We start from the raw sequence: 24,293 nt of genomic DNA on the forward strand, positions 1-24,293 counted from the left end.
GGGAAAACTTGTAGTGATGGATTACTGTTTCAACGGGGACGGAAAGTACAGTCAGAATAACCAACATGTATTCTGCTATTAAATTAGAGCTCAGCAATTATTAATGGAAAACCTGGATATTAGTAGGATACTTTTAAATGGTTTGAAATGCTATGTACTGAAACTACAGCAACATAGTTTTATTATTACTGAAAGAAAAATGTTTAAAAAGCAGTGTGAGAAGTAGTTTCATTTTATTCCATTAAACACTCAACTTTTGTGAAACTTCATGTGTGCTGTAACATCTGTGTTCTCTTCAGTAGTAGTTAAAACTCTACTAACAATATAAACATATTTCATGCTGTCACCTGGTGCCCATACATAGCTATAACACGTATACAACCAATCTCAGTGTATCATCTACAAACTACCAAGACAAAATCATTTCACATGCTTCATTTTTAATTCCTTAAGATTTAGTATGAAACTCTGAGGATAGTCTTTACTTCAGTGCCCTGTTTTGAAAAGCAGAAGGGTATATCTCACACAGTTACATCAAAATTGTGGGAATGTGCAAGTGTGTATATACACTGCTCAAAAAATTAAATTCCCTTTACTATTATTTAATTTCATCCTAGCTAAAAGAAAATTACATATGTTCTGATCTCAGTTACTTTATAATGTTTTTCAGTTGTGGATACGTTGCATCAACTTCAGGATCTTTAAGAATCTGGAGAAACTGATCGCAGGTCTCTTCACCTTTACTCATCAGAAGATCTATCAGGTTGGTAACAGTTTGTTCTGGGTTAGAGGAGTGCTTCAGATTTCCATATTGTCTGGGAGAGAGGATTCCTTTGGCATGCACACACTGCAGAATAAAGACATCCCCCATCAGGCAGTTAATGAGTTCCACCTTGTGCTCCTTGATCTTTCTCACAGCAGGACCCTGAAAAAGATGACAGTGTATTGTTGATTAGTCTGAAGTAAATGTATTTTTTTTTTCTAGGCATTTGTATAAATTCTTGATTTTTTTCTTTTTTTCACTGGTGCCATGTATTCCTCTTTTGTCCATGCCAAACTACATTATTAATTACATTTAAAGGAAAATATTTTTCCAGCAAAATACTGAAAGACTGAAAAGTCCAAGTGAGGAGGCTTAATTCACAAAACTTCAGTCCAGAAAAAACAACTTCACCTGTGTGATTAACTGTTTTCACTGTTTTTATTATGGAAATGTTATTTATAAAATTTATCAAAAGCTCTATATATTCACTTGCTGAATACAGAAGGTGTTCCACCATGTTGTTGTGTTAAATCAAAAGTCAAAACAGTCCTCTCCCAGGAGATTTTAGAGCATGCTTCCACCTGCTGACAAGCTTTATGGAAATGACAATTTCGTTTTTCAGCAGGACTTGGCACCTGACCACAGTGCCACAACTCCTATTAAATGACTTGCCAACCGTGATACTATTGTGCTCGACTGGCCAGCCAACTCGCCACACCTGCACCTCATCTTTGGGATGTTGAGAAACACCCAAATCAACAGAGAACTGCGAAGGTCACTACCAGGCTTTGGGAACACTCAGCTGAGCTAAATGTCACCCTGCACTGAGCCACTTATTTTGAAGCAGCTCCAACCATGTACCGAGTGGATAAATGCACTCTTTTGTAACAAATCCTTTTTTGACTGACTTTAGACACTATTCTAATCATTTCAGATGCTCTAATTTGGGATTCTTAATGAGCTTTGACCTAAAATTATCACAAAAAGCTTGAATGTTTCACTTTACATGTTATATCGGTCGAATTTACCTTTTAGAATGAAATGACAAAAATGAACATTCAAATTTTTATTATGTTTACAATGATACACTGAGGAGGGCAAATCAGTCTTCTCAGGAAGAATAAACCATGCCCTATAACCATGCCAGTACCATGGCACATTTAGGAGAAAGAGCTGCATAAGGTAACAAATTCTAAAAACAAAAAATACACTTTGACCTCACAAGTGATTGTGTGCCAGATCATTGGCCAACTAAGAAAATATTACAATTGTTCATTTGAGGTAAGACCTACTATGTGCAATATTTACTAAAACTGTAGGATATCAGTTTTTTTCCCCTGTTTGTGTAGGAAGCATAACTTTAACTTCAACTGACTTATCCCAAAACCATCAATACCATCTTGTGTCAGTGAACACCTCTATGTGTGTTCTTGCCAGTAACACTATTCTCGTACTGTACCTCAGGAGGTGGCTGTGTGTCCTCTACCATACCTGAGAAAAACCATCAGGAATTACTTACTTTCCAAAAGTCTTTTTTTAATCTTGCATAATTTGATTTATGAATTACAGACTAACAAAAAGCAACAACAATAATTACACATTTAAGGTCAAAATATTACCTGTGTTTTCTTGTGGTGCATTCACACTCACTGAGAAATTTATACACTCATCAACATGGACACCTGATATTTTATCAGCACATATAACACCGCCGCCACTTGCAGTGAGATCTGCTTGGGGTTTAATATTTCCTGTAAGAAGCAGAAAAAATAAGAAGAAAAAATTAATTTCCAGCTTGTTGTAATAAAATCTATATAAAAAGACTCAAACTGAAAACAAACTTGAAATATGTTTGAAAATAGCTACTGACTCAACTGAAATACAGCAAAATAGCTGTTTCACTGCTTGTATAATAATGAACTACTACCAAACCAAATTAACTTCAAATTCACTCAAATCGTTTTTTTCCCCATCCTGATGCTTGGTTTGAGCTTCAGCAGCTTGTCTTGAACATGTCTACTTGCCTTAATGCACTGAGATGCTGCCATGTGACTGGCTGAGTAGATGTTTGTATTGACAAGCAGTTGAAAAGGTGTACCTAATATAAAGTGCTAATGAGTGCATTTAATGGTTTCCCTTATATGATTCCACATAGAAAAAAATATAAAAAACCTCTTACCAGACAAACTGCTGTCTGCCGGCTGGCTTACTGTTTGAATGTTAATTGAAATGTTTTTTGCAGTTGTGTTTGTAATTTCTCTGCAGGACACAACACTGCTACCATCAGCAAACATGCTTGGAGTGGATGAACCTGGAACTATAAAATAGACATATATATGAATAATGTAATCTCAGCTTTCCTTTGGTGGTAATCTCACAGGCCGAGGCTCATTTTCGGCCCAGACCACACAGGACTTTCACACACCTTCAGCTTCAGTGACGAAAAACTGCTTCAGTTGTGGGAAGTGTCCTTGGTGCTTCCTCAGAGTGTCAATAAAGTTCTGACAGGTATCTTCTCCTTTTTGAATGATTATTTCCAAGAGTTCTCTCATCTGCTCTGAACCACTGCTTTGCTTTATTACCTTTTTATATTCATTCACGGATAGGATATCCCCGCAGTGCTCCAGGATGTACTCAGGGTCACTCGAAAGCCATACGCACAGTCTGTTGAGCTGTGAGTTTAGTTTGTCCGTGGCCTGAAATAGTGCAGACATACTTTGTGGAATTCAACGTTTTTCTTGAGCATGACACAGACTTTAACGCAGTTCGTGTGAGAGACTCAGACTTGTTTGTCCGGATGTGGGTCTGCGTGCATCATACATAGTGAGCTTTTTTTTTTTTTTTTAGCGGTGTTACTATTTCCGAACTTTGAACGGTTTTATCTTTGGCGTAAAATGAAAACCATTCAAACGGAATCGAAAGTGTTTTACTGGGTTAGCGTAATATCAAGGGTCACGTGCTCTGCCCGATTAGGTACTAAATGAATAAACTCAAAACCTCACAAGTAAAGATTCTGGTACCATGCTGGGAAGAAGCTTCTTCTGCTATAATGGTGCCTTTAAGGACTTCTCTTAAAATATGTGCCACATATGGAATAGATTACATGGCAATAGATTGCGTAATTTTATGTGCGTAAAGGACCAAGCCGCTTACGCCCCTGTACATGCAAACTATTTACAGAGCCTTTACAGAGTAGTATGTATAGGCTAAAATAAAACCGATGTTTCTTAATGCATATCAAGTCGAAATAATATCACTGGTAGAATTACATGGACTACATTTCATGGCAAATAGATGCTGCTTACCTTTGTTGACAGAAATTCAGTCATGACTTGACTCTAAAGCGAGCGATTAAAGTTTAGCAGGAAAGGGAAGGGCCAGGGCTTCTTGTGGTTGTCGTTCTGTGAAATAAAAAAAGTTTCGTTACTTCCTGATTCTGTTGATGTGGCATGCAAACACATCGACAGGCATGCAAACTACAGTATAATGCTGGTAACACACAGGCAGCATACTCACATGCCCAGTTAGGATCCCAGCTGGCCCATCTTTAGTTTTCCCCATTGTAAATAAGATGTGAGACAGTTTAGGTTCAGACTACTTTATGAAATCAAACTGAACACAACTTAGAAATCTTGAGAAAATAAACAGCCTGCTTCATCAGAATGGCCTTGTTGATGATGTGACCACATGCTGTTTTTGGAGTTTAAAAAAATGTCATAAATGTGCTTAACTCCGGCTGAGCATACTCAGAACTGACTGAGCTGACTCTGATCAGCTGCTCAGAGTGAGGCTGGCTTTGTTAAGGTGCTTTCCGAAAGTCCAGTTTTATTCTAATTTTACATTTTGCAAAATAATCCAAGAATCAGATTGTGCTGTGTTTGGCTATTGATTGATTTATTGCGTAGTGTTAATTACTCGTTTTTGTTGTTTTGAGGTTTCTCTTCTTTTAAGGTGAGATTAGAATCAGCAGACTAACTGGTGGGTTACAACTGTGGTCAAGGTCTCTGTTGCTCAGACTGGTATCGAATCCTATCAGACCTCAGCTGCTTATGTGAATTATGAAATGTACCAATCACGCTGCCTCTTTCTAACTCCCTGTTTCTTAAATGTAGATTCTACCTTATGTCAGGTACATGGCGGGTTACAAAGGTGAGCTTCATGAGTCTGATCCCTTCTCTCGGTGTGCATTGTTGCTCCTTGTTGCAAATATGTGCAGTGTTGAGCCACCTTCTCTTTCTTTATACGTTGCTAAGAAAATGGGAAGTAGGTGCAGCAAGCATTTTTCTGCCTTCTGTTCTGTCCTCCTGCAAGATGACCCCACACTGCTTCAATAGTGTTGAGGTCCATGTAGGTGATATTAAGGTGTTTTATAGTTGTAGATACTCACTGTTGTACCTCTCTCCTCTCCGTATAAGTTGGCACTTTGAACTAAAACAAACATCACAACATAAAACTTGTTGGACTAATTTTCAGAATAGTTCTTGTGTAAAATTACATACCTCAGCCTTTTCTCCTTAAGAATGGCTCCTTCCACTGCGACCATTTCTGATGAGGTTTTAGTGAAAAGCAGATGGAACAACTGAAAGGACAGATGCATCTCAGGACCTTATTTTTATCTTGATTCCTAGTTTAGCAGCCTAAAACATCATCTGAGAATGGTCGGATGTATGAGACTGGATTGAAAATGAGTGAAAACGCAGCCAATGTCCAAAAAAAAGGAAAAATAACACGAAAGTCTGGCTCCTTGGGACGTCAGCCAGTGATGGTTTCTAACAATTGGCTCAAAATTCTGAATGTATATGTTCTGAATTATATCTATAACTCAGCATTTTTAGAATAGAGAGAGTGATGAAAGGCAAAGGCAAAATGTTTTAACTTGTTTTTCTGTTTCTGTTTTAGCAGTTTAGCTGTTTTCAGGTCTGTAATTTTAAATCAAACATATTATGACCACCCTTACTTTAAACCTTTCTTTCGTGTGTTTCAGGGCTTTAGTGGCTTGAGCCAAAAGGCAATATCTGGGCTCTGTATTGGCCCTTTCTTCTTCCTTCCTGCTTCACATGGACCTGTTTGCCCTCACACCCTGTGTTCCACTTGTTTTTCTATTGCTATTTGTAATTCACTGTATTTACAACACTCACATCTCCACACACATGCATACCCTAAAGGAGTGTTCACCTTTTGTCATGGCTCAAAGTTGCCAGGTTGTGACAGTACTGGCTATTATCGAGGTGTTAGCTAGCACTGTTGCTTCCCAGCAACAAGACTGAATCCAGCCTGGAGCCTGTCTGTGAGAGCTCTGGCTTGTCTTTTTGGTACATGGGTTCCTCCCACAGTCCAAACACCTGCATGGGGTTTGGTCCACTGGTGATCCTGAACAGGCTGAGAATGTGAATGTTTGTCTGTCTCCGTGTTAGTGCTGAGACTGATTAGTGACCTGTCCCGGGTTTACCCCACCTCCCACTGTGACTTGAATAAGTAGAAAAAAATGGATGCATGTATTTTTCCTGCATTAACACAGAAACAAACATGTGGATTTACACGACTTCTCCCTCTGATTTTTCCCTCTGATAAACAAACAAAATCTTTTAAACATCACCAGGTTCCGGTATTTTATATCACATTAGCAATTTACATGAAAACAGAAATATGTAACACAAAATAAATGAATATACAACATCTTACTATAATATTATACATTAGTCTTTGAGTGCATACACATGTTAGAAGCTGTTAAAAGCACATGTATTGTTACATCCACAGCGAACGATCACCAAGTCCATACGCTCTGTTGTGAAATGTGGACTCTTCTAGATGTACAGTAGCTGAAATGCAGACATTATGAGGTCTTATGGCAGAAATGCACTGAATCTCATGAATAACATACATAATTCCCCTGTGATACAAACGTGATGCTGTTCATTAACAAACTTGGAGCGATATGGGTAATAAGGCTGTTAGAGATGAGTCACTGTGCAGACTTATGTTTACTGCTCGATGCGCTTTTGACAAAAGTAGCGTTTCGCTCCAGCGTTACCGCCCTCCTGCCAGACGTCTGGTTCAGTTCACTCATGTCCACCCCAGAGTCTAAACTGGTCTCTCGACTCTCGACTGGTCTCCGTCTCCTCTGTTGCTCTGACACAGCGTAATGGATCTCAGCTGCAGGCTTGCCCTCCAGTGAGACAAACCAGGCCCGAGGAGGCTGAAGTGAGGAGATATTGGATTGTCCGTGCACAGAGTGCCTGCTGTCCAAGATTTTATGTAACGTCCCGGGCACTGACACTGACTCTGGGAGCCTGGATGTGTTGGTGGAGGTTGCTGTCTGGGAGCCACCTGAAGCTCCAAGCTTGTCTTCAGTTTCTGCTGCCTGGTTCTGGGTCTCAGGCGGACCTTTTGTCTGTGTCTGGGTGAAGTTTTCTTTACTCAAAGGCTCTGTGGCAGCACCATTTGAAGCCCCTGCACGGGGCAGGGTGGCTGACTTGCTCCACTGGGCCTGCTCTGGTTGCTCCTCTAAATGGAAGAAAGCTGGAGTGTGAAGAATTGCAACAGGCTGGTTGTAGAAAAACAAATTATCTGTCAGAGATACAGAAACTCTTTGTTCTGAAGTCTTGTGTGAACACGTCAAATCGTTCAGGTCCGTGTTCAGATCATTCTCCAGCATAATGGCCACAGCACTGGTGTTGGCTATGAAAGAAGCATTGTGTCTACTGTCCCTCTTTTCTTCAGGTTGCTGGTCCTGTGAATGAGAAGCTTTCCCTTCAAAGAGATCATCATCACATGTCGAAGTATTTTGGTCTTTTGTCGTCACTGGTAGGATCTTTGCTGCTTTAGTTTCACCAGAGGAACACCTGCAGGTAAACCAGGACATTAGTAAATGATTATTTGGGTAAATTTAAGATTAATTTTTGATTCTTTAAAGGAATACGCCACAGAAAACTATCAACAGCTCGTCCCTGATAGTCCTATTGAGCCCAGCAAGTGTGTAAAGGGCAAAGGTTTATGATACACGTGTCATTACCTGTATTATGCAGAACTGGGTGATGCTACATGACCACAGTATGAATATTTGATAGAGGATTTTCAGTGAAATATTCACTTAAAAGTATATTGTGACTTTTAAGTGATAGCCCATATAGGACATGGTTATACTGAAAGTTAGAGATTGGACAGCATTTTTGAATTAGTGAGCCTTTGTGTGAAGGTTTTTGTTCTGGTCACAATGATCAGATAATTGCAATGTGCATGACATGACAGCAGAGTTGCTGTAAGTAAACTATTGTTCATATCTTTATGATTCAGGGAGTTTGTCTAAGTCTAAAAATATTTTAACCTTCCAGCCATTTTCACTCCTTCGTCATTTAACAAAAGTAAAGCAGCTCAGTGGGCCAAACTGGGATACTTTGTCAGAACTCCAGGCCTCAAGGGTTGATGTGCTGCAGGTTTTAGATGTATCCTTGATCCAACACAACTGATTCAAATGGCTAAATTAACTCCTCAACATGTCTCAAAGTTCTCCAGAGGCCTGGTAATGAACTAGTCATTTGATTCAGGTGTATTGACCCAGGGTGATATTGTTGGAGTTGCCCAACCCTGTCTTAGATCTCCCTATTGTGAAAATAAAGGACTAAAGGATTCTGCTACATTGCAAAATCCCATCGAAGAGCACAAAGCATTGACCCAGAGCAACTCTGATCCACAGAGTTCCCACATGAAAACCTGCAGGACCCAAATGACCCACTGCAAACATCCTGATACTAGGCATTAAAGGACTTCGCCACAGGTTTCAGGTCCACATCTCAGTAGGTCAGAGCTGATGTGTTGGCGCAGGTGGCTCCTACACAGTATATGGCAGGTGGCTCTAATGTTGTAGTTGGATCTGGTGTAGTTTAGTATAAAAGTATTTTTTCTCTTTTCTTTTTACCTGCAATAACATAACCCAACCAGAAGAGAGATGATAATAACGAGTGTCCCTCCAAAGAGAACCATCAGGAAAAAGGAATGCCGTATGATGAAGTCAATGGGAATGGCAAGTTCAAAGAAACCTGAAGAAGATCAGAAGGAGGACTTTTAGAGAGTCCAGAATAGAAAACATAAAATATGATCAAATATGTAATAATATGTAATATTAGTCGCTGCCTTCCAAGGTTGTGAATAATGAAATTAATACAATGATAAAATCCAATTTTATTAATTATTCCAGTGCAGAAAATATCTGAAAGTCTGTACTGCTAAAAGTGACTTTTACCTCTGTTAGATGACACAGGTGCTGCGATCCAGTAGCCGAGATGAGGAGCTGTGAAAGTCCACACAAGACTTCCATCTACTGATGTCACCTTTCCTAATCCTTTTCTCATCCATGCCCCTGAAGAGACCCAGCAACCCTTTTACACTTATATCCTCTTTTCTCGCACTTATGTTAATGACTTATCAGATGAGTGGGGCATTAGTATGTGTGTGATTATGATTTCTACTCACCAGTGGTCTGGTTAAAGAACCAGGCTGGAATAACACTCGAAGACTGAAGTCCAAAGCTGTCGGGAATGTTGAGGTTCATCTGCACAGGCCCAGTCACATGTAACTCCGTGTCTCCTGAGAAAAGCTGCACGCTGACAGCTGCCACCGGGCTTAACTCCACACTGACATATCCTAGAGGACATTAATAAATGTGTAAGAGAAGAGCAGGTTATTATGTGCCCTGGGCAAATTTAGCTCCGACAGCTTTGTTTTTCTTTTCTTGAATAAAAGGTTCATGTAATAATACTTTAGTGTAATACAGCTTTGGTATTGTAGTTTAGTACTGCTTAAATCTGTGTAGAACTTATAAATAATTGTTACCCATTCAAAACTGATGTAACTGTGTAATTCCTAAGGCCTTAACTGCTTCAAGCCAAAATTTCACGTGTATTTATGTCTTTAGAACCACAAGATGGCGCCAAAGTTCATCATGTGAAGGAAAACAAATTCCGTTTTAAGGCAATTTCAACAACTCCCTCAAAAAAATATATGTGACAAGTAGAAAGTTTGTTTTCATGTTCTTGTGCGGCTCTTCTTGTACTCATGTATTCCCTTTTTGTGCCCCAGTACTTGTCTTCACGCTGTTACTTTCATTTCAGCTGTCGTTCTGTCTGTCTGCTAATCATCTGTGGGTTTCAGTGGGAGTGCATCCACAGATCAGCATCCGACGTCTTTTAGATCACACGTTTCTTTTGAGGCTGCCATGTGTAGTAATGTGTCACTTCACATCACTTTTTCCACAACACGAAATTAAAAAAATAACTCTCAAGGAAACTCGATCAATCGTCTCCTGCCGACTTCACCCAGTTAAAAGTAGTTTCCCGGCCTTTGTTGGAGCTGCATTTCATTTTCTGTTTCATTTCCATGATATTCTGTCAAAATATGCATAGCTTGTGGCTTTGTGGTGACAATTTTACACACTGGTGGTCATAGCGTAGGTCATAGCATAACTTTTTAAATGAATCAACGAAATGTCCATCCAGGGGTCAAAGGGAGGGCTGGAGCTTCTCCCAGCTGTCACGGGGCAAAACGTATGGTGCACCTCGGTGTCTACTGTTGCTCCAGTATGAATGCCAAAGTATTCTTTGGAAAGATACTGAACCTTGAGTTGTTCCTGATGGGTTTCAGAGTGTGAATGTGTGTGAATGTTAGATAGAAAGCACTTAGGCATAGAAAAATGTGCTCCTATGAATGAGACTCATAGTATAAAGTGCTTTGAGTGCTCAAGCATGGTAGAAAAGTACTGTAAAAGAAGCAGTCCATTTACCACAGAGAGCTGGCTCAAAAACACCTATGGTCGGTTTAGAATGAACCTAACCTCATGGGAGGAAGCCCAAGTACCTCCAAAGAACATGCACACTCCACAACGAGACTCCAGCCACTGCTGGGTTTAAACCCAGGACCTTTTTGCTGTGAAGCAACCACTGCATCACTTCGCTGCCCCCAAATGCAGACATTATGAAGTATAAAGGAAAAAAGTAATGAATGCATTGCACCTGTGAGACACCTGGTAACTCTGACTATACTATTCATGCTTTTGCAGAACAAAAAATACATCTAAATACCAGATTTACTGCTCATGATGCCTCGAGTGGCCAGGAAGCCCCCCTGCTCTGACGTCAGCCTGGGAATGGTCAGGAAGGCTTTAACAGAGGTGATATTACTACTGTGTGTCAGGTTCAGCAGGGTTTTAGGAAAACTGACCACAGGCTGGGATGAAGCATCTGCAAAATGATACAAAACATTTGTAAGGACATTACATTTCCCAATTACAGAGAACAGGAGCATCAGTGACTTTAACAGCTTATACAGTACCAGATGTTCTTCCAGTGATCAGGACAGAATCCTCAAAAAGCCAGATGTTCCCTTGATTCACACCCTGAAGTGATAATGTCACTGATGAAAATACTACAGTAGTGACAAAGAGAAAAGGAGGAAAGAACCCAAATTAGCATTAGCACACTATGGTTTACTTTTCTTCCACTAGATGCCAGTGTGGGGTTTTTTTATTCTTCAATGCTAATACTGTCCCCTCAAATGATACAAGCAAAGGGAAAAGCCTTTTTCTGGAAGAGGCTTACAGCAACAATAGCTCAGGTTTAAAGAGGTTTCAATTCAAAGCTTTAGTTAAAAGAAAAAATGTAGCATTGAATGTGGAAGCAAAGCAAAAGAAGCAAACACTCCAGATGTGGGTCAGATAATCAGATTGCAGCAGCCAGGAAAAGCTAATTAGGTGTCAAATGCAAGAAAGGTGGAGGAACGTTTGGCCCTGCACAAACAGAGAATGTTCGAAAAGAAGTGCGCATGAATCAAAGTGTTTTCCCTGGTTGCTTTTCATGATGAAATAAAAACCCCACAATTCTCTTCTCTCTCTGCAGTGCTGGTGTAAACATGTGACATTCAGCTATAACCAAAGAATAAATAGTTTGAGCTGAGCTAAATTTCAAAATGAGAGCTAGCATGGGAAAAAAAAACATCCACACAATGTGCAAACACCCTGAACAGATGACATACTTGGCATTTTGTCGGTTTTACAAGGCAGCAGTGTGCAAATGTAGCCGTCACGGCAGGCAACAACTGTGAGAAGCATCCCAGTGTGGTAAGGTATGTGAAGCAAGACCCCACCATCCTCCCCAGAAAGAGCTGTTTTGGTCTTGGTGTAGTTGACGTAGACCTCCACCACTGCCTGGCTCAGGTACTGACGACTCAGCACATCATTCACCTGGACCTTCAAGCTGAAGGTAGAACCTGGGGAAAGAAAACCGATAACTGCAGGTTCACAAAATGATGGGAGCATAGTCATGGCTGCAGCTCTGACAAATGTGACACTTCACATCTGCAAGTTTATACAAGTTATGATGAGGAGGTAAAAATATGTAAGAGTGCATCACTGCAACCCCTGAACGAGCAAGTTTCTGATGTTCTCTGAACAAAATGTATCATTTTAAGCTCCATGAACATTAAAAGCTTCAAATACTGAGCTTTAATATTTCAGCAGAACAGAGGTGGCTGCAGTGCTAATTAACCTGGACGAGACATTATTGACAAAACAACAAGAAAATTAGTTTACGGAATCCCTCGAGGGCATCAATCAATTAATCCCAGTGGACTGCAGAGATGGGGACACAAATGCTAATGTTGAAAGTGGGCAATTAGTCCAGCAAAGCATGCAGTCACAGCAACATTTTGCCACATCAGCATGCAGACAGCTGCCTAGGGTACATATTTTCAATACTGTAATTCTCGTGAGAGTCTCCTAATCATTAAATGTTTCAAGCAGCAGCCACAGAATCCCATTTAGGCACCTTACTCAATTAGCCACTTTCACACTGAACACCGAGGCCCAATAAAAAGGTTAATGGAGACTTCTAAAGGGCAATGTGTCGCATAACAATACAAAATACTCAGTAATCCATCACAGCCAAACAAGAATCACTGACTAAAGGATGAAGCCGATGCATTAAGCTACACTAATCAAAATATTTATTTAAGCATTGGATTAAATCCATAACACGATTAGATTAGAGTATTTTAGCCTCTTTTAGCTGTTTATTTTTGTTTTAAATCCTCAATACGTAGCCTTGCATACAAGGTCGTGTTTAGAGAGACAGTGCTTGATAAAGCCCCGCCCACCCTGGTGAAGAAAACGATTCATGGCTCCCGGCTGCTTTCGTTTTATGCCAACGTATCTCCTTGTCAATTCTGTCTTCTACAGTGAATGCATACAAAATATATATTTAGGCACCTAGGTAAGGTGAGGTAACTTTATTCATACCCATGGGTAAGTTAAATTTGCTTTACGGAAAAAAATGATAGCATGTGGCATCCCTTCAAAAACACAAATACCTAATAAATATAAACCTCACTGTAGCACATACATAGTAATTTAACGTTTCGAATCAAAAACAAAAACAGTTCTTATTTAATTCAGTAACAGCTACAGGGACAAAGCTGTTTTTATAACGCTTAGTCCTGCATCTTGGAAATAGAAACCTCCGTCCTGAGGAAAGAAGCTGAAATTCACCCTGTAGAGGATGGGAACCATTTTTAAGGATTGATAAAGTCATCGCTAAACAAGACTGTGGCTCACCTATCAGGTGACTGGACCATCTCACTATCTGATTCAGTGAGTGACAGAGGTCTGACCGAACCATGCCACCAAACAAAAGGATAAAACAGACTCAATAACAGAATGATAAAACAAAGTTCAATTTTTTTGGTCAATGTGGAAATGAGCAAGTTTCCTGAGGCAGTAAAGGTGCTGGTGACCCTTTTTACCAACTGATTTGCAGTTCTGATCAAAGTTCAGTTTTTCATTGATTATGGTGCCAAGATATTTATATGATTGCACTTGCTCTATTTTCTGACCTTTAATTAAGGTGACTCTGACGCCAGGCTCTCATTCACTGCCGGTCGCTGTGTGTGCATGCGCCCAAATGATGTGGTCCATTGGTTAGTCCTGGTAAAAGTCCTTCTGTCAAGACTCAAATTCAGCATTTTTGCTGTCACTATTGTGGCTTCTGAAGCTATTTGTTACTTACACAGACATCAATTGCTTAGTAATCCTTTTTTTTTTTATCCTAATGGGGGGCCATGACTCTCAAAATGAACTTGATGATTTTCCCAGTGAAGTGTGCACTGATGGCACAGATCAAAACAGCCCAAGGCACTCAGATTCTTGTCTTTTTACCATCTTCCCCCCGCTGGAAAATGGAATGGACTTTGCATTTGAGACTGGGAAGCTACAGCCATCTTTTATATACAGTCTATGGTCTGGGCTGCAGTGTGGTCATGCACTTTAAATATCTTTCTGATGGTGGGTACAGAAAAAACCATGTCATGTGTCTATAAGTGCAGCCACTAATAAATAAATTTCAATTTTAAACTACTGCATTTGTATAAGTTAATCATTTTGAAAGAAGCTTGGTGATTTTTCTTGCAGGAAAATGTGGACAATTAACAAAGTTCAGAGTAACATTTTTATATTAGCAATTTCTTTACCTACAGTAAGACACACTATTTTTTCTATAGGAGTTGGAGTAACACGTGACAGGTACCTCAGCCTTTCAGATGAATATCAGAGTTGAGCGTGTAAAAAGGTAGCTAGGTGCTAATGCTCATATCGTATTTTGCTAAGTGGCAAAAAAATCAATTAATGCATCTTTAAATTGTGACTTTTTCCACAGCCAAGTTCAGCAGTCCAAACACAAGCAGTGGTTCAATGAAGTAAAAAAAACTCTGTGGATCCATCTTTCTGTCATGGTAGCTTACAAAGCACGAGGATAAAGCAGCACATATTTACTGAAGAAAAAGAAATCAAACGAATGATTGCACAGAATAGCTGTAAACATCTGAGCCCAGTGACCCATATCAAATATAATAAAGCCGCTGAAAAGGAAAATGCTCCATGCAAAGAGCTTACTGTGTACAGATGCAACACTGTGGTAAGAGCTACATTAGCTTCCTTCACCTTATGCACTGTAATAAACACTGTCAACTGAGCTGCACCTCTGGCGTAGCCGGGAAAGTGAGTCTGGGGAGCCGTAAATCTCAACAGCTGGATCATCATCAGTTCTGTAGTTATTTTTCACCATGAGCTCATGAAAATGCCTTCATAACACTTTTTATTAATGGCTAAGTGTTGCTTACTGCCACAGCAGCGATGTAATGCCATAAGCATCTTTCTCTAATGGTGACAAAACCACTCTGACAGCAGCAGCGGATGAAATCGCTGCTGCTTTGATTGCTTATAATCCTGCTTCCAAAGGAGATGCCAAAGGTTTACTGCAAACTCATGAAGCTTTATGCGACCAGCTTTCCCAGTGTTTCACCAAGTGCCAAAGCCAGATAACCACATCAAGCCATATCACTGCCCCGAACAATTCTCTTTGATCAGAGGCAGACAAATGCCCGGAGCTCCTTATTTTCAGCCACAATGAGAAACAAACATGTCCATTTGGCTGTTTTATCCTCAACCCACCAAGATACTTACACCAGTGCAGATGGACACGAGGAGGCTTGTGTTGGGAGAGGCAGCCTCCGCTTCATGTGTGTTCCGCCTTAGTGGCCAAGCATAACAGAAGGGGGTCACTAAATCTGTAGTGGAGGTGCTTCGTGCCAGATTACTATAATCTCCCCATTTGGCGAACTGAACCAGGTTTATGAAGTGGGCCGTCTGAGGTCAGTGAGTGCAGATGAGAAATGGATTCCATATTGTGTGTACAATGTGGCTGGAATGGTGTTATCATCCTCCGCGGAAAAGTAATAAAGAATTCCACAGAGCTTTACTTTATAAATATGTGCAGATTTGAAGTGAAATATTAAAGTGGGCAATAATGACTGAAAACTCTGTCTGTGGCTAAATGCTGACACGCATCACCACATTATCACCTTTTTCTTTTTATCAGACATGACAACAACAATCAGAGATCCACAGGAAGGAACGCAAACATGTTGACTGGTCAGTTTTCAGACCAGACAGATGGTCCCACGGGGACTTATCTCTTGTGCCCCCCCCCTCCCCCACATTTGTCTGTATGTGTTGGAATTAGGCCACATATTCCACTGATGGACGACAACACAATTAAACCTTTTTAATATGTGGGGTACAACAAGCACAAGTCAGCAATATCAAACCGAAGAAAGGTTTAAGACATTAAAAAAAATCACATTGGAGGTTGGGGGTTGGTTAGTGAAGTAGGGGCTGATGTCCTAAAATGGTCATGTTTGTCAAATAATTACAACGTTCCCAGAGGCCGAATGATTAAATCGTTAAGTCTGCCGATCTGCTCGTTCTGAAGGGAACAACAATGAAGACGTTAATCTCAGTGTGGGTGAAGAGGCCATCTGTATTTGTGGGGGTGGGGGTGGGGGGGTGTTTTGTTTTTAACTCACGTGGAAAGTGGGCATTTGTTCCCCCTGAGAGTTTACTTGGAACTGAAGGGACAGGGAAGCTAAGAGAACGTGGTTTTGTCAGGACTCAGCTGCAGGCCTGCAGACGGGGGGAGGGATGGCCAGAGACGACAGCATGCTTGGGTACATTTCCAAGTGTTGTAGTCAACAACACAGACCGGGGGATCATGTGATGGTAATGCACTCCTACATCAGCATGAATAAGTCATGAAATCAGTTGATAAGAGCGAGGTCACAAATCCCTCTTTCAGCTCCTCTGGAAGCAGAAAGTCTGTCACGAAAAGCTCAAGCGTGTCTGCGAGCGAGGGAGAAGAACAGACGAGCTTCCGAATGAGATTCTGCCTTAAATGTCGTGAATTAAAACAGCTCAGCTGGAGACAAATTGAAGAAGTTAAAAAGAAGAATGAGCCTGCTGTAGCGCCAGCAGATGATTTGCATGGAATTATAATCTAGACTGAGCTGATATCGAGAGCTGTCTGAGCTGTATTCCAAGCATGTGTTTGACATGCTTTTTGGCCAAATCCCAGAACACTTTAATATGTTAATACTGTCATGATGTTGTAAATAATGTGCACGCGAAATGATCAAATGTGTGCCTGGTGGTGGCGATGCGCTAAAAGGAGACAGATGGAGACACCTTACTCATGAGTTGGCAGCAGGAAGATCCAACATCACTTATTGCTCATGAGCAGATCTGCAGATTTGTGAGAAAATCCTCATACAGATGGTCTAAGCCGGCTCAATAAAGCTTTCTTAGTCTATAATATGGTACTTGCAGCCTTTTGGGGAAGAAAGATGGAGCATAAATATATAAAAAGAACTGTTAAAAACGCCGATTATGGTCTCAGGATGTAATGCAATTCATTTGCTCCTCAAACATTTAACAGAGGACAGAGTGTAAACTTTAAATCGACGTTACACCGACCTGGCCTGGGCTCCAGCGCTTGCTGTTGGAGTTGAAAGGGCTCTTGTTTCCTGGGATCGTGGTTTGAAAAGTTCCCATCATCGGCATGCAGAGGGTGTCCCGCAGCCGGAGTGAACTCAGCCCTTCCACGGCCGCATAAAACCAGCGAGCACAGCAGAGACACGCAAAACAGCAGGCGCATGACTTTCAAAGAGCCTCGTTTTTACTCACCACAAGTCCAGGTTTCATCTACAAAGTACACAAGAACAAAGATGCTCACTCCGCTGCCATCACAACTACTTTTCTGTGAGCCACCCTTCAAACAGCGCAGGAAACTCCGCCCCCTTCCACCGAGAGCCGCTCCATCCATCCATCTAATTTAATGGGTTTAATTCAGTTTTTTTATTACATTTTTATTTTTTTGCAAATCAGTTCTTATAAACTTTGACTGACATTATTTTTTTCCAAGGGTTTTTGAAAATTATTATTTTTATCATTATTTATTTATTTATTTATTTATTTATTTATTTATTTATTTAATATAAAGCACATTATTAACCCTAGATATTTCTAAATATTATAAAACAAAGCATATTGTTTTTTGAATTAACAATAATAGTAAGAGTTTAATAAAATAAATAAAATAGTTTTTATTTGTTTTATTTAACTTTTACGCTGACTGTATTAATTCTATAAGCACTGCAAAATGTTTTTTTATCTCTTTTATTTATTCATTTATTTATTTATTTATATTTCTTTTTATTCTGATGCACTTTTCAAACTTTTCTTTTATGCATGTGATGTCATCATTACTAATATTGCTAGCATTATTGCTGTTAGTGCAAGTACTATTTTTTAACCTTATGTAAAAAATTTCAACAAGACATAAAAACTAAAAACATGAAATGGACAAAATGCGTTGATTTGCACTGACAGATGAGCTTAATTAGCACAGACCAATGTCTAAATGATGTTATAAAAAAGATATTTGATTATGTTTTAGAAGCAAATGATTTATGTTAAAAAAAAATGAGGACTATATTGATGTTTGAGAGATGGAGAGAACCATATTTGAGTTTCATCACATCATACTTAAGTTTTGCAACCTTCCTTCTATTGTAGCTTTACATTAGAGTCAAAGTTAGTCCTCAGCAGCAGGGTCATCACGTGTTTGATCGTGTGCTGGATGGTGTTTTAATTTGATGTGCAAACACTTGCATCATGTGGTTTTTACCACTAGATGGGGATAATGCAATGTCAATTAACGAAGTGACACTTCACGTTTCCGTTTGAGTTGCCAGTTCAAAAGACTATCTTGACAACAGCAGTTTAACCTCTGACCCTGAAGGCGGTTACTTCTAAATGAAGTTGTAGCTGCAGTGTGAGCAGTGCTGATAGCAGCAGCAATGATTCAAATCTCAGTTGTAGTTCTAGATGTCTTTATTTAATGGTTATTTATACATTTGTGGAAATTTGCATGTCTATTAAAAGCCTTCATTAAACATTAATTCTGCCTCCGGCCTCTTTTAAAATTTTCTCTTTCTACTTTTACAGCAATATTTTAATCAGTGATTCAAAATTCGACCACGCTGCACTCTTCATCTGTATTTGTTCCCGAGTACAGAGGCAAAGCTGTGGGCCAAAGGCCACTGTGCGTGAAGGGGGTAAAAGATAAAGTTTTCAGTCTTTTTTCTATGTGTTTTAAAGTTTGAAATGTGAAATTATGGGGCTGGAAAGGTCAGCATGACAACACTGTGGTAGTATAGGCTCCGCAGGTTTCTAATTAGGTAAACTGTGGTTGATTTTCCATTTGTTTTCTGCACATTTACAAGTTTTGTTATTTTTCTTTACTTTCAGTGTGGACTTCAGCTTCCTCACTGAATTGTCCAAATCTTTATGTTCTGAGTTCATGTGCAGCTGGGGGGAGACCACTGCTGTCGGGGTGTGCTTGGCTTGTCAAGGTTTCCCAGCAGAACGCTGCATTGTAATCGGATGATCGGTGTTATTCACTTCACCCTGGCAGTCGTTTTATTCCAGACCATAATTACGTTTTTATTCGCTTTTTTTTTGTTGTTTTTTCCTTTCTTGTACTCGCTAACAATATCGAGAGATTAAATAAGGTACAAGTCATGCCCTGCTTCACTTCATTATGTCACCTGAAGGTTGGTTTCCTCACTTATGTCTGCCTGCGGAGCTTCCTGTTGCCAAAATATGAGTGAATCCTTCCCCAGCTGCTTTCTTCACCATCATAGCTCTTCTGTGACAGGAGCCTGAGCGAGGCAGTGAGCTGACACATTTGTCCTCCCAGCTCTATTCCCCTCTGACAAAGTATAAATCGGCGTCTAAACACACAAGCACGAGGATGGATGACAGCCCTAGTCTCCAGGATCAATTTGCCACAAATTAGATACAGTAATGGTTCATTTCTCCACATAAATAGCTGCATCTACGGGGACTGTTTTGGAAATCTGCTAGCTTTCACCCTGGAAATCTGTGCCAGCGCTCTGCTCCATCCCTGACTGCTTTCTTCTATTAATCTTATCGGAGCTCAGATAGCTTCTCTCTTTTGTCTTTCTGCACACAATGCTGCAGTTTATTAGTTTCTTTTGATAAAGGAAGAAACACGTCTGTTTAAATTTGTTTTTATCAAACTAAGCTTAACTACTCATTGCCTGAGAAATAAACTAATATTTTATAACACTAATATTAATAATGTACAATATCAGCCTTAATCAGTGTTGACTGAAGGCAATTACAGTAATGTAGCTAGATTTGTAGGTTTGACAGTGTCTTTACTGTAATCTACAATAAGTTTCTTACTGTAAAAACAGTGTTGTTGTGCATGAAATGTAAATACTGAAGTGTAAGAGTTCCAGCTGTTTTGTTCCAAATGTACTGTAATCACCATAAACAGCTTATTACAGTAAATGTCTATATATATCATAATACAAATATATTTATTACTCCTTCAGGTGACTATTTTTGTTGGCACTATGTAAATGAAACTGAATTGAATTCAACTGAAGGACAGCTTCTCACTTTGCAGATCCTCTCCCAGGTGCACTTGGCTCAGTTTCTCATCATTTTGAATTTCCAAAATTCTAGGACACGACAGTGAAGTCGGAAAAAAGAGAAACACCCTGAAGGTGAACACTGGCTGGATTTGATTAATCACCACAGGAGTCTTGGTCATGGTGTGTCATTGCCAAATAAACCTTCTAACTGTTCTCCACAGAAACACTGAAAAGCATCGAGGGTGCAGGTGGAGGCTTTGGATCAGGCAGTAGAGTGGGTCATCTACCAGTGGGAAGGTCAGTGGATCGATCTCCTCCAGTCTGCATGTCTGAACCCTGAGTTGCCCCCGATGCATTTATCAGAGTGTGTGTGAATGTTAGAAAAAGTGCTTGGGTGTATGCTGTATGAATGTGTGTGTGATTGAATGAATGAAAAAGCTGTGGCTATACATGTACCAGACCATTTACCTCATATATCCAAAAAAAGAAGAATCTAAATAAATAACATAAATAAAAGAACCACTACAATACTTTAAAAGCACTCGAGTTTAAACTCATGTGGTCTTTAAACGCCTCAGCACAAAAGCAGGTGTTATCCACACCACCACCTCCTCGAGCTGCAGCAACATTTGACATTGTGTGCTGTATGAGGTATTGTAGCACTCGGGGAACAGACTCGGATTCTAGCTTAAATAAAAACTTTGCTTTATACAACAAGCTTTTACTGTCAAAGAAAAACTGAAAAAAGGGGATTTAATTAAGGTCCCTTTGGATTTGTGGGGTTAAATTATGAAACAATTCTGGCATAAATCAAAAGGATGTGTAATTATTCTTTTGTTTTTGGTGGTTTGCGGTCAGTATTTTCACCTGAGATGTATCTGTAGTCAAGTGTACTTGCAATATTTTGCAAAAATTATATATTTATCTTCTTACACTGATGTGAAGCTACAATTTCAATTTCTTGCCAGTAACAATTAACAGGTCTGGTGGGCTGAAGAGTATATATATATATATATATATATATATATATATATATATATATATGTAGTTTTACCAATATCACAAGTGGTGGATCTTTAAGTACTTTGAGCTTTGGTGACTAATTTCCCGTTAATTGTTCGCTGTCATTTTGAAGAAAAAAAAAAAAAAGCGTGCTGGGTGGCGACACCAGCGGGTGGAGCGGATTAAATGTAGGGCTTTGCAGCTGTGCTCTCTTTCAAAATACCGAGGCTGGACCAGAGGCAACACACTGACGTGAGTGTGTAAGACAGGAAAAATGACAAAGTGATAGACAGCGTGTCACGCAGTGAATAAGCCCTTGCCTGGAGGTGCATGACTTGCCATTAATACTGACAACATCAGCATGGCTTTTGGGGTCTGCTGACATGCCGTGGAATATTATTGCAAGATAATAAAGACTTAAAAGGAAGTTTTAAAACAATGGCAAAGAAGAACGCTGATCGCGCTACTCCAGAGGAGACATTGCAGGACGTTACATCGGGGCTCTGTCGAAACAGACTTTCTAGGTCTTCACGGGAGTTTTCAGAGCTTTCCAAACTCCACATCTGCTTTTGTAAAACTAACTGGATTTTTATTTAATTTAAGTCAAAAAGTAAGAAGCCTAAGATTGAGTTTGGACAATTTCATGTCAATTACAGGGATACATTTTGAGAACATTAGAAGTTTCTCTGATTTCTAATCTTTACTTGCGTGCCAAAAAGAAATACATGTTGACATGTGAATATTAATGAGAGTGGGCTCGATGTTAAAAACTGTCATACAGAGACAACTGATGAAGCGTTTCATCAACACTGTCAACTGCCAGGGTGATGATGCCGATACAAGCACATGAGGCCACTGAATGGTTTGATAACTAAAGTGTAGAAGGGGCTTTTTACCACCAACATCAAAACACATATTGAAGTAATACCATTGGTCCGTAAAGAGTGTTTCCTTCTGACAACAGAGTTGGACCTGGAGAACCAATGCCCAGATACCCGTGGGCTAATCTGTTCTAGCCTACAGGTAATGGTCATTGTTTCTCTGTATCCTTTGTATATCTCTTAATATTGTCTTTCATCTGAATCAAGTCCTGCAGTGTTTGGCTGGTGATGCTAACACAGGCAGCTGTGGCTTGCAGCGTTTCCATCCATGCTTATTTAATCCATGCTTATGATGCTGGTATCTTTTGACACATTTTTAAAATGCATTTTAATACATTTTTTATGACAAATACAGTCATATGAAAAAAGTTTTGACAGGACTCTATGCAGTCATGTGAAAAATGAACTACACCCCATGACAAACCTTCAGCAGTAATAATGAAGTAGTCTAATTTCTCGGCACTATCCCAAAGATGATGCGATGGAGTGTTTTTTCCCCTGTGTTTTAGTTTTTACCACCATGCATATATTAGTAAATCCGATTCTGAACCACAGGGCTTCTTCAGTATACATACAATCTACATATCATTTGTACTCTGCCATGCCCCCGTTTTACTATATAAAGAAAAATGGGAGTTATATAAAGCTTTAACAGGACTGTATAGATTGCTGTGAAAACTTGGTTTTATTCTCTCTGTGGCACAGCCAGTCCTAGATCTTGGTCCCGTTTTGAGGAATGAAACTCAAGTATTTTATTGTCCCATCCTTGTTGGCATTTCCGAAATAGCACTCCATCCTCCCATTCAAATATGACGATTGCTAGACTCAAAAATTACGATGGTGATGAGCACAGAGCTAAAGTCGAGGCTTCAAAATGGGATTTCACAAACCTGTGGCTGACACAGCATGGGCACCCTCATATATGAGCTCGTAAGCATATTTCTTAGGTTACTTAAATATCACTAAAACCATTTTGTGATCTTGCGGTGAAATACCAGCTGATAGTGACAAACCACATCTGGCATTGTCACACTTCAGTACAACTATGAAAAGATTGCCTTAGCACTGGCCTGTGAAAATGATCAAGTACCTTTTTGTTTTTCCTTAAAGCCATTTTCCTCCCATTTCTGGGAAATGGCATCGCTGTGGCTTACAACTAACTCTGACCTTCAACATGCCCGGGATATGTCTGATCAATGTCTTTCACCCTCATTTCTGGATATCTCTCTGGAACTAATAAAGGCATTAAAATGCCCTTCTGTATTACATAAGCACTATATCAGAACTCAGTCTTGCCCACAAGGCAATATTTCACCATGCCAGTGGTGAAATTTAGCCCCGTGGTGATGGCCCACAGAAGTGTTTGTTAGCCCTCTCTGACTTGACATCCTGAACTCCATTTCACACTGTGGACGTGCATAAAGGAAAATTTTCCTCAAACTGCAATTAAACCACCAAGGAAGTGGTGTTACTGAACATGGAAGAGTGAGCTCCTTTAGCAGTAACCATCAGCAACTCCTGCTCTGTAACAAGAGAACGTGACAAGACTTTTTAACCCTCCCCCCAACAGCAGATTTAAGAAAGGTACGTCTGCTTCAGGGCCGAAAGGTGAGACGAGGAGGGAGGCCTGTCTCTTTACTTACTTAATCTGTGGGTAGATTTATATTTTATGGGCCTAGTGCAGGATAGACTGAAATATTTGGGGTAAATGAAGTTACACTGTGCATGCTATGTTTTTTGCAAGAAATTCCAGGTTAACTGAGTTAATGTATATTGAATGAGTCTCATTTAAGGAGCATAGCACAAGCTGGACACATCGACCCTGCAGCTCGTTGGGTATTCTCTGTGCGAACATCCCTTTACATCGGCTTTCAGTGCAATCCAAAGTGTTATGATTTATCCATCGTGAGACATGAAACTCATCCCCTAAGGCTTTTGTTGATTAAAATGTTTGTTGATTGCTTGTTAAACAACTTTTTTCTCAGCAGGGGTGGGTGCTGAGCCTTTCATTGTTTGGTCTCTGAAATGAAGTGGATTTGGAGATTAGGAGAAAAGATGAGGACAAGAACAGAACATTAATTGATGTTTTCGCACAAAAAGCTCATTTACATCAGCGCTGAATACTGACATATATAAAACAGAAATAACAGGGTTTAGAGTAGATATGTGTCCTGAATGATTTATAGAGCTGGCGTGTTGAGCATCAGCTGCGATGCTTCAGACTGGTGTGACGCTGCAGCAAGCTGCTGCAGCTGACTTCCTGAGAGGAGTTTGTAGACTCTCATCCAATTGCATCGTCAAGGACA

At 39.9% G+C, this 24,293-nt stretch overlaps 2 protein-coding genes across 3 annotated transcripts; both read right to left on the bottom strand.

Moving 5' to 3' along the window:
- Positions 1 to 214: 214 nt before the first annotated feature.
- Positions 215 to 4,185, bottom strand: si:dkey-10c21.1. The gene is made up of 6 exons (XM_040027598.1): positions 4,069 to 4,185; positions 3,189 to 3,459; positions 2,943 to 3,080; positions 2,383 to 2,514; positions 2,223 to 2,254; positions 215 to 925 (listed from the first exon to the last, which is right to left on the bottom strand). Exons 1-6 carry the CDS (start codon positions 4,090 to 4,092, stop codon positions 650 to 652), a joined length of 873 nt encoding a protein of 290 aa, XP_039883532.1. The 5' UTR covers positions 4,093 to 4,185; the 3' UTR covers positions 215 to 649.
- Positions 4,186 to 6,358: 2,173 nt separating this feature from the next.
- LOC120730955 (protein FAM171B-like) lies at positions 6,359 to 17,424 on the bottom strand. 2 transcript variants are annotated; one of them, XM_040027594.1, is made up of 8 exons: positions 17,112 to 17,423; positions 11,789 to 12,022; positions 11,090 to 11,182; positions 10,840 to 10,998; positions 9,236 to 9,406; positions 9,006 to 9,122; positions 8,682 to 8,802; positions 6,359 to 7,608 (listed from the first exon to the last, which is right to left on the bottom strand). In XM_040027594.1, exons 1-8 carry the CDS (start codon positions 17,290 to 17,292, stop codon positions 6,729 to 6,731), a joined length of 1,956 nt encoding a protein of 651 aa, XP_039883528.1. In that variant the 5' UTR covers positions 17,293 to 17,423; the 3' UTR covers positions 6,359 to 6,728. The 2 variants fall into 2 exon arrangements, with proteins under 2 accessions (XP_039883528.1, XP_039883531.1); XM_040027597.1 differs by lacking the exon at positions 11,090 to 11,182 and having other exon boundaries at positions 17,112 to 17,424.
- Positions 17,425 to 24,293: the final 6,869 nt, after the last annotated feature.

Source organism: Simochromis diagramma, unplaced genomic scaffold (assembly GCF_900408965.1).
Source record: "Simochromis diagramma unplaced genomic scaffold, fSimDia1.1 OVJJ01000343.1, whole genome shotgun sequence".
In the NCBI taxonomy this organism is placed as follows: Eukaryota; Metazoa; Chordata; class Actinopteri; order Cichliformes; family Cichlidae; genus Simochromis; species Simochromis diagramma.

What these genes read in the sequence shown, in the direction of transcription:
- LOC120730955 (XM_040027594.1), bottom strand. Translation starts at nt 17,292, where the DNA reads ATGCGCCTGCTGTTTTGCGTGTCTCTGCTGTGCTCGCTGGTTTTATGC. An exon ending in TAAAACCGACAAAATGCCAA is followed by an intron (nt 11,183 to 11,788) that starts GTATGTCATCTG and finishes TCACTACTGTAG; the next exon opens with TATTTTCATCAGTGACATTA. An exon ending in CATCATGAGCAGTAAATCTG is followed by an intron (nt 9,407 to 10,839) that starts GTATTTAGATGT and finishes AATGTCCTCTAG; the next exon opens with GATATGTCAGTGTGGAGTTA.
- si:dkey-10c21.1 (XM_040027598.1), bottom strand. Translation starts at nt 4,092, where the DNA reads ATGACTGAATTTCTGTCAACAAAG. An exon ending in TTTCGTCACTGAAGCTGAAG is followed by an intron (nt 3,081 to 3,188) that starts GTGTGTGAAAGT and finishes TCTATTTTATAG; the next exon opens with TTCCAGGTTCATCCACTCCA. An exon ending in GGCAGACAGCAGTTTGTCTG is followed by an intron (nt 2,515 to 2,942) that starts GTAAGAGGTTTT and finishes TGCTTCTTACAG; the next exon opens with GAAATATTAAACCCCAAGCA.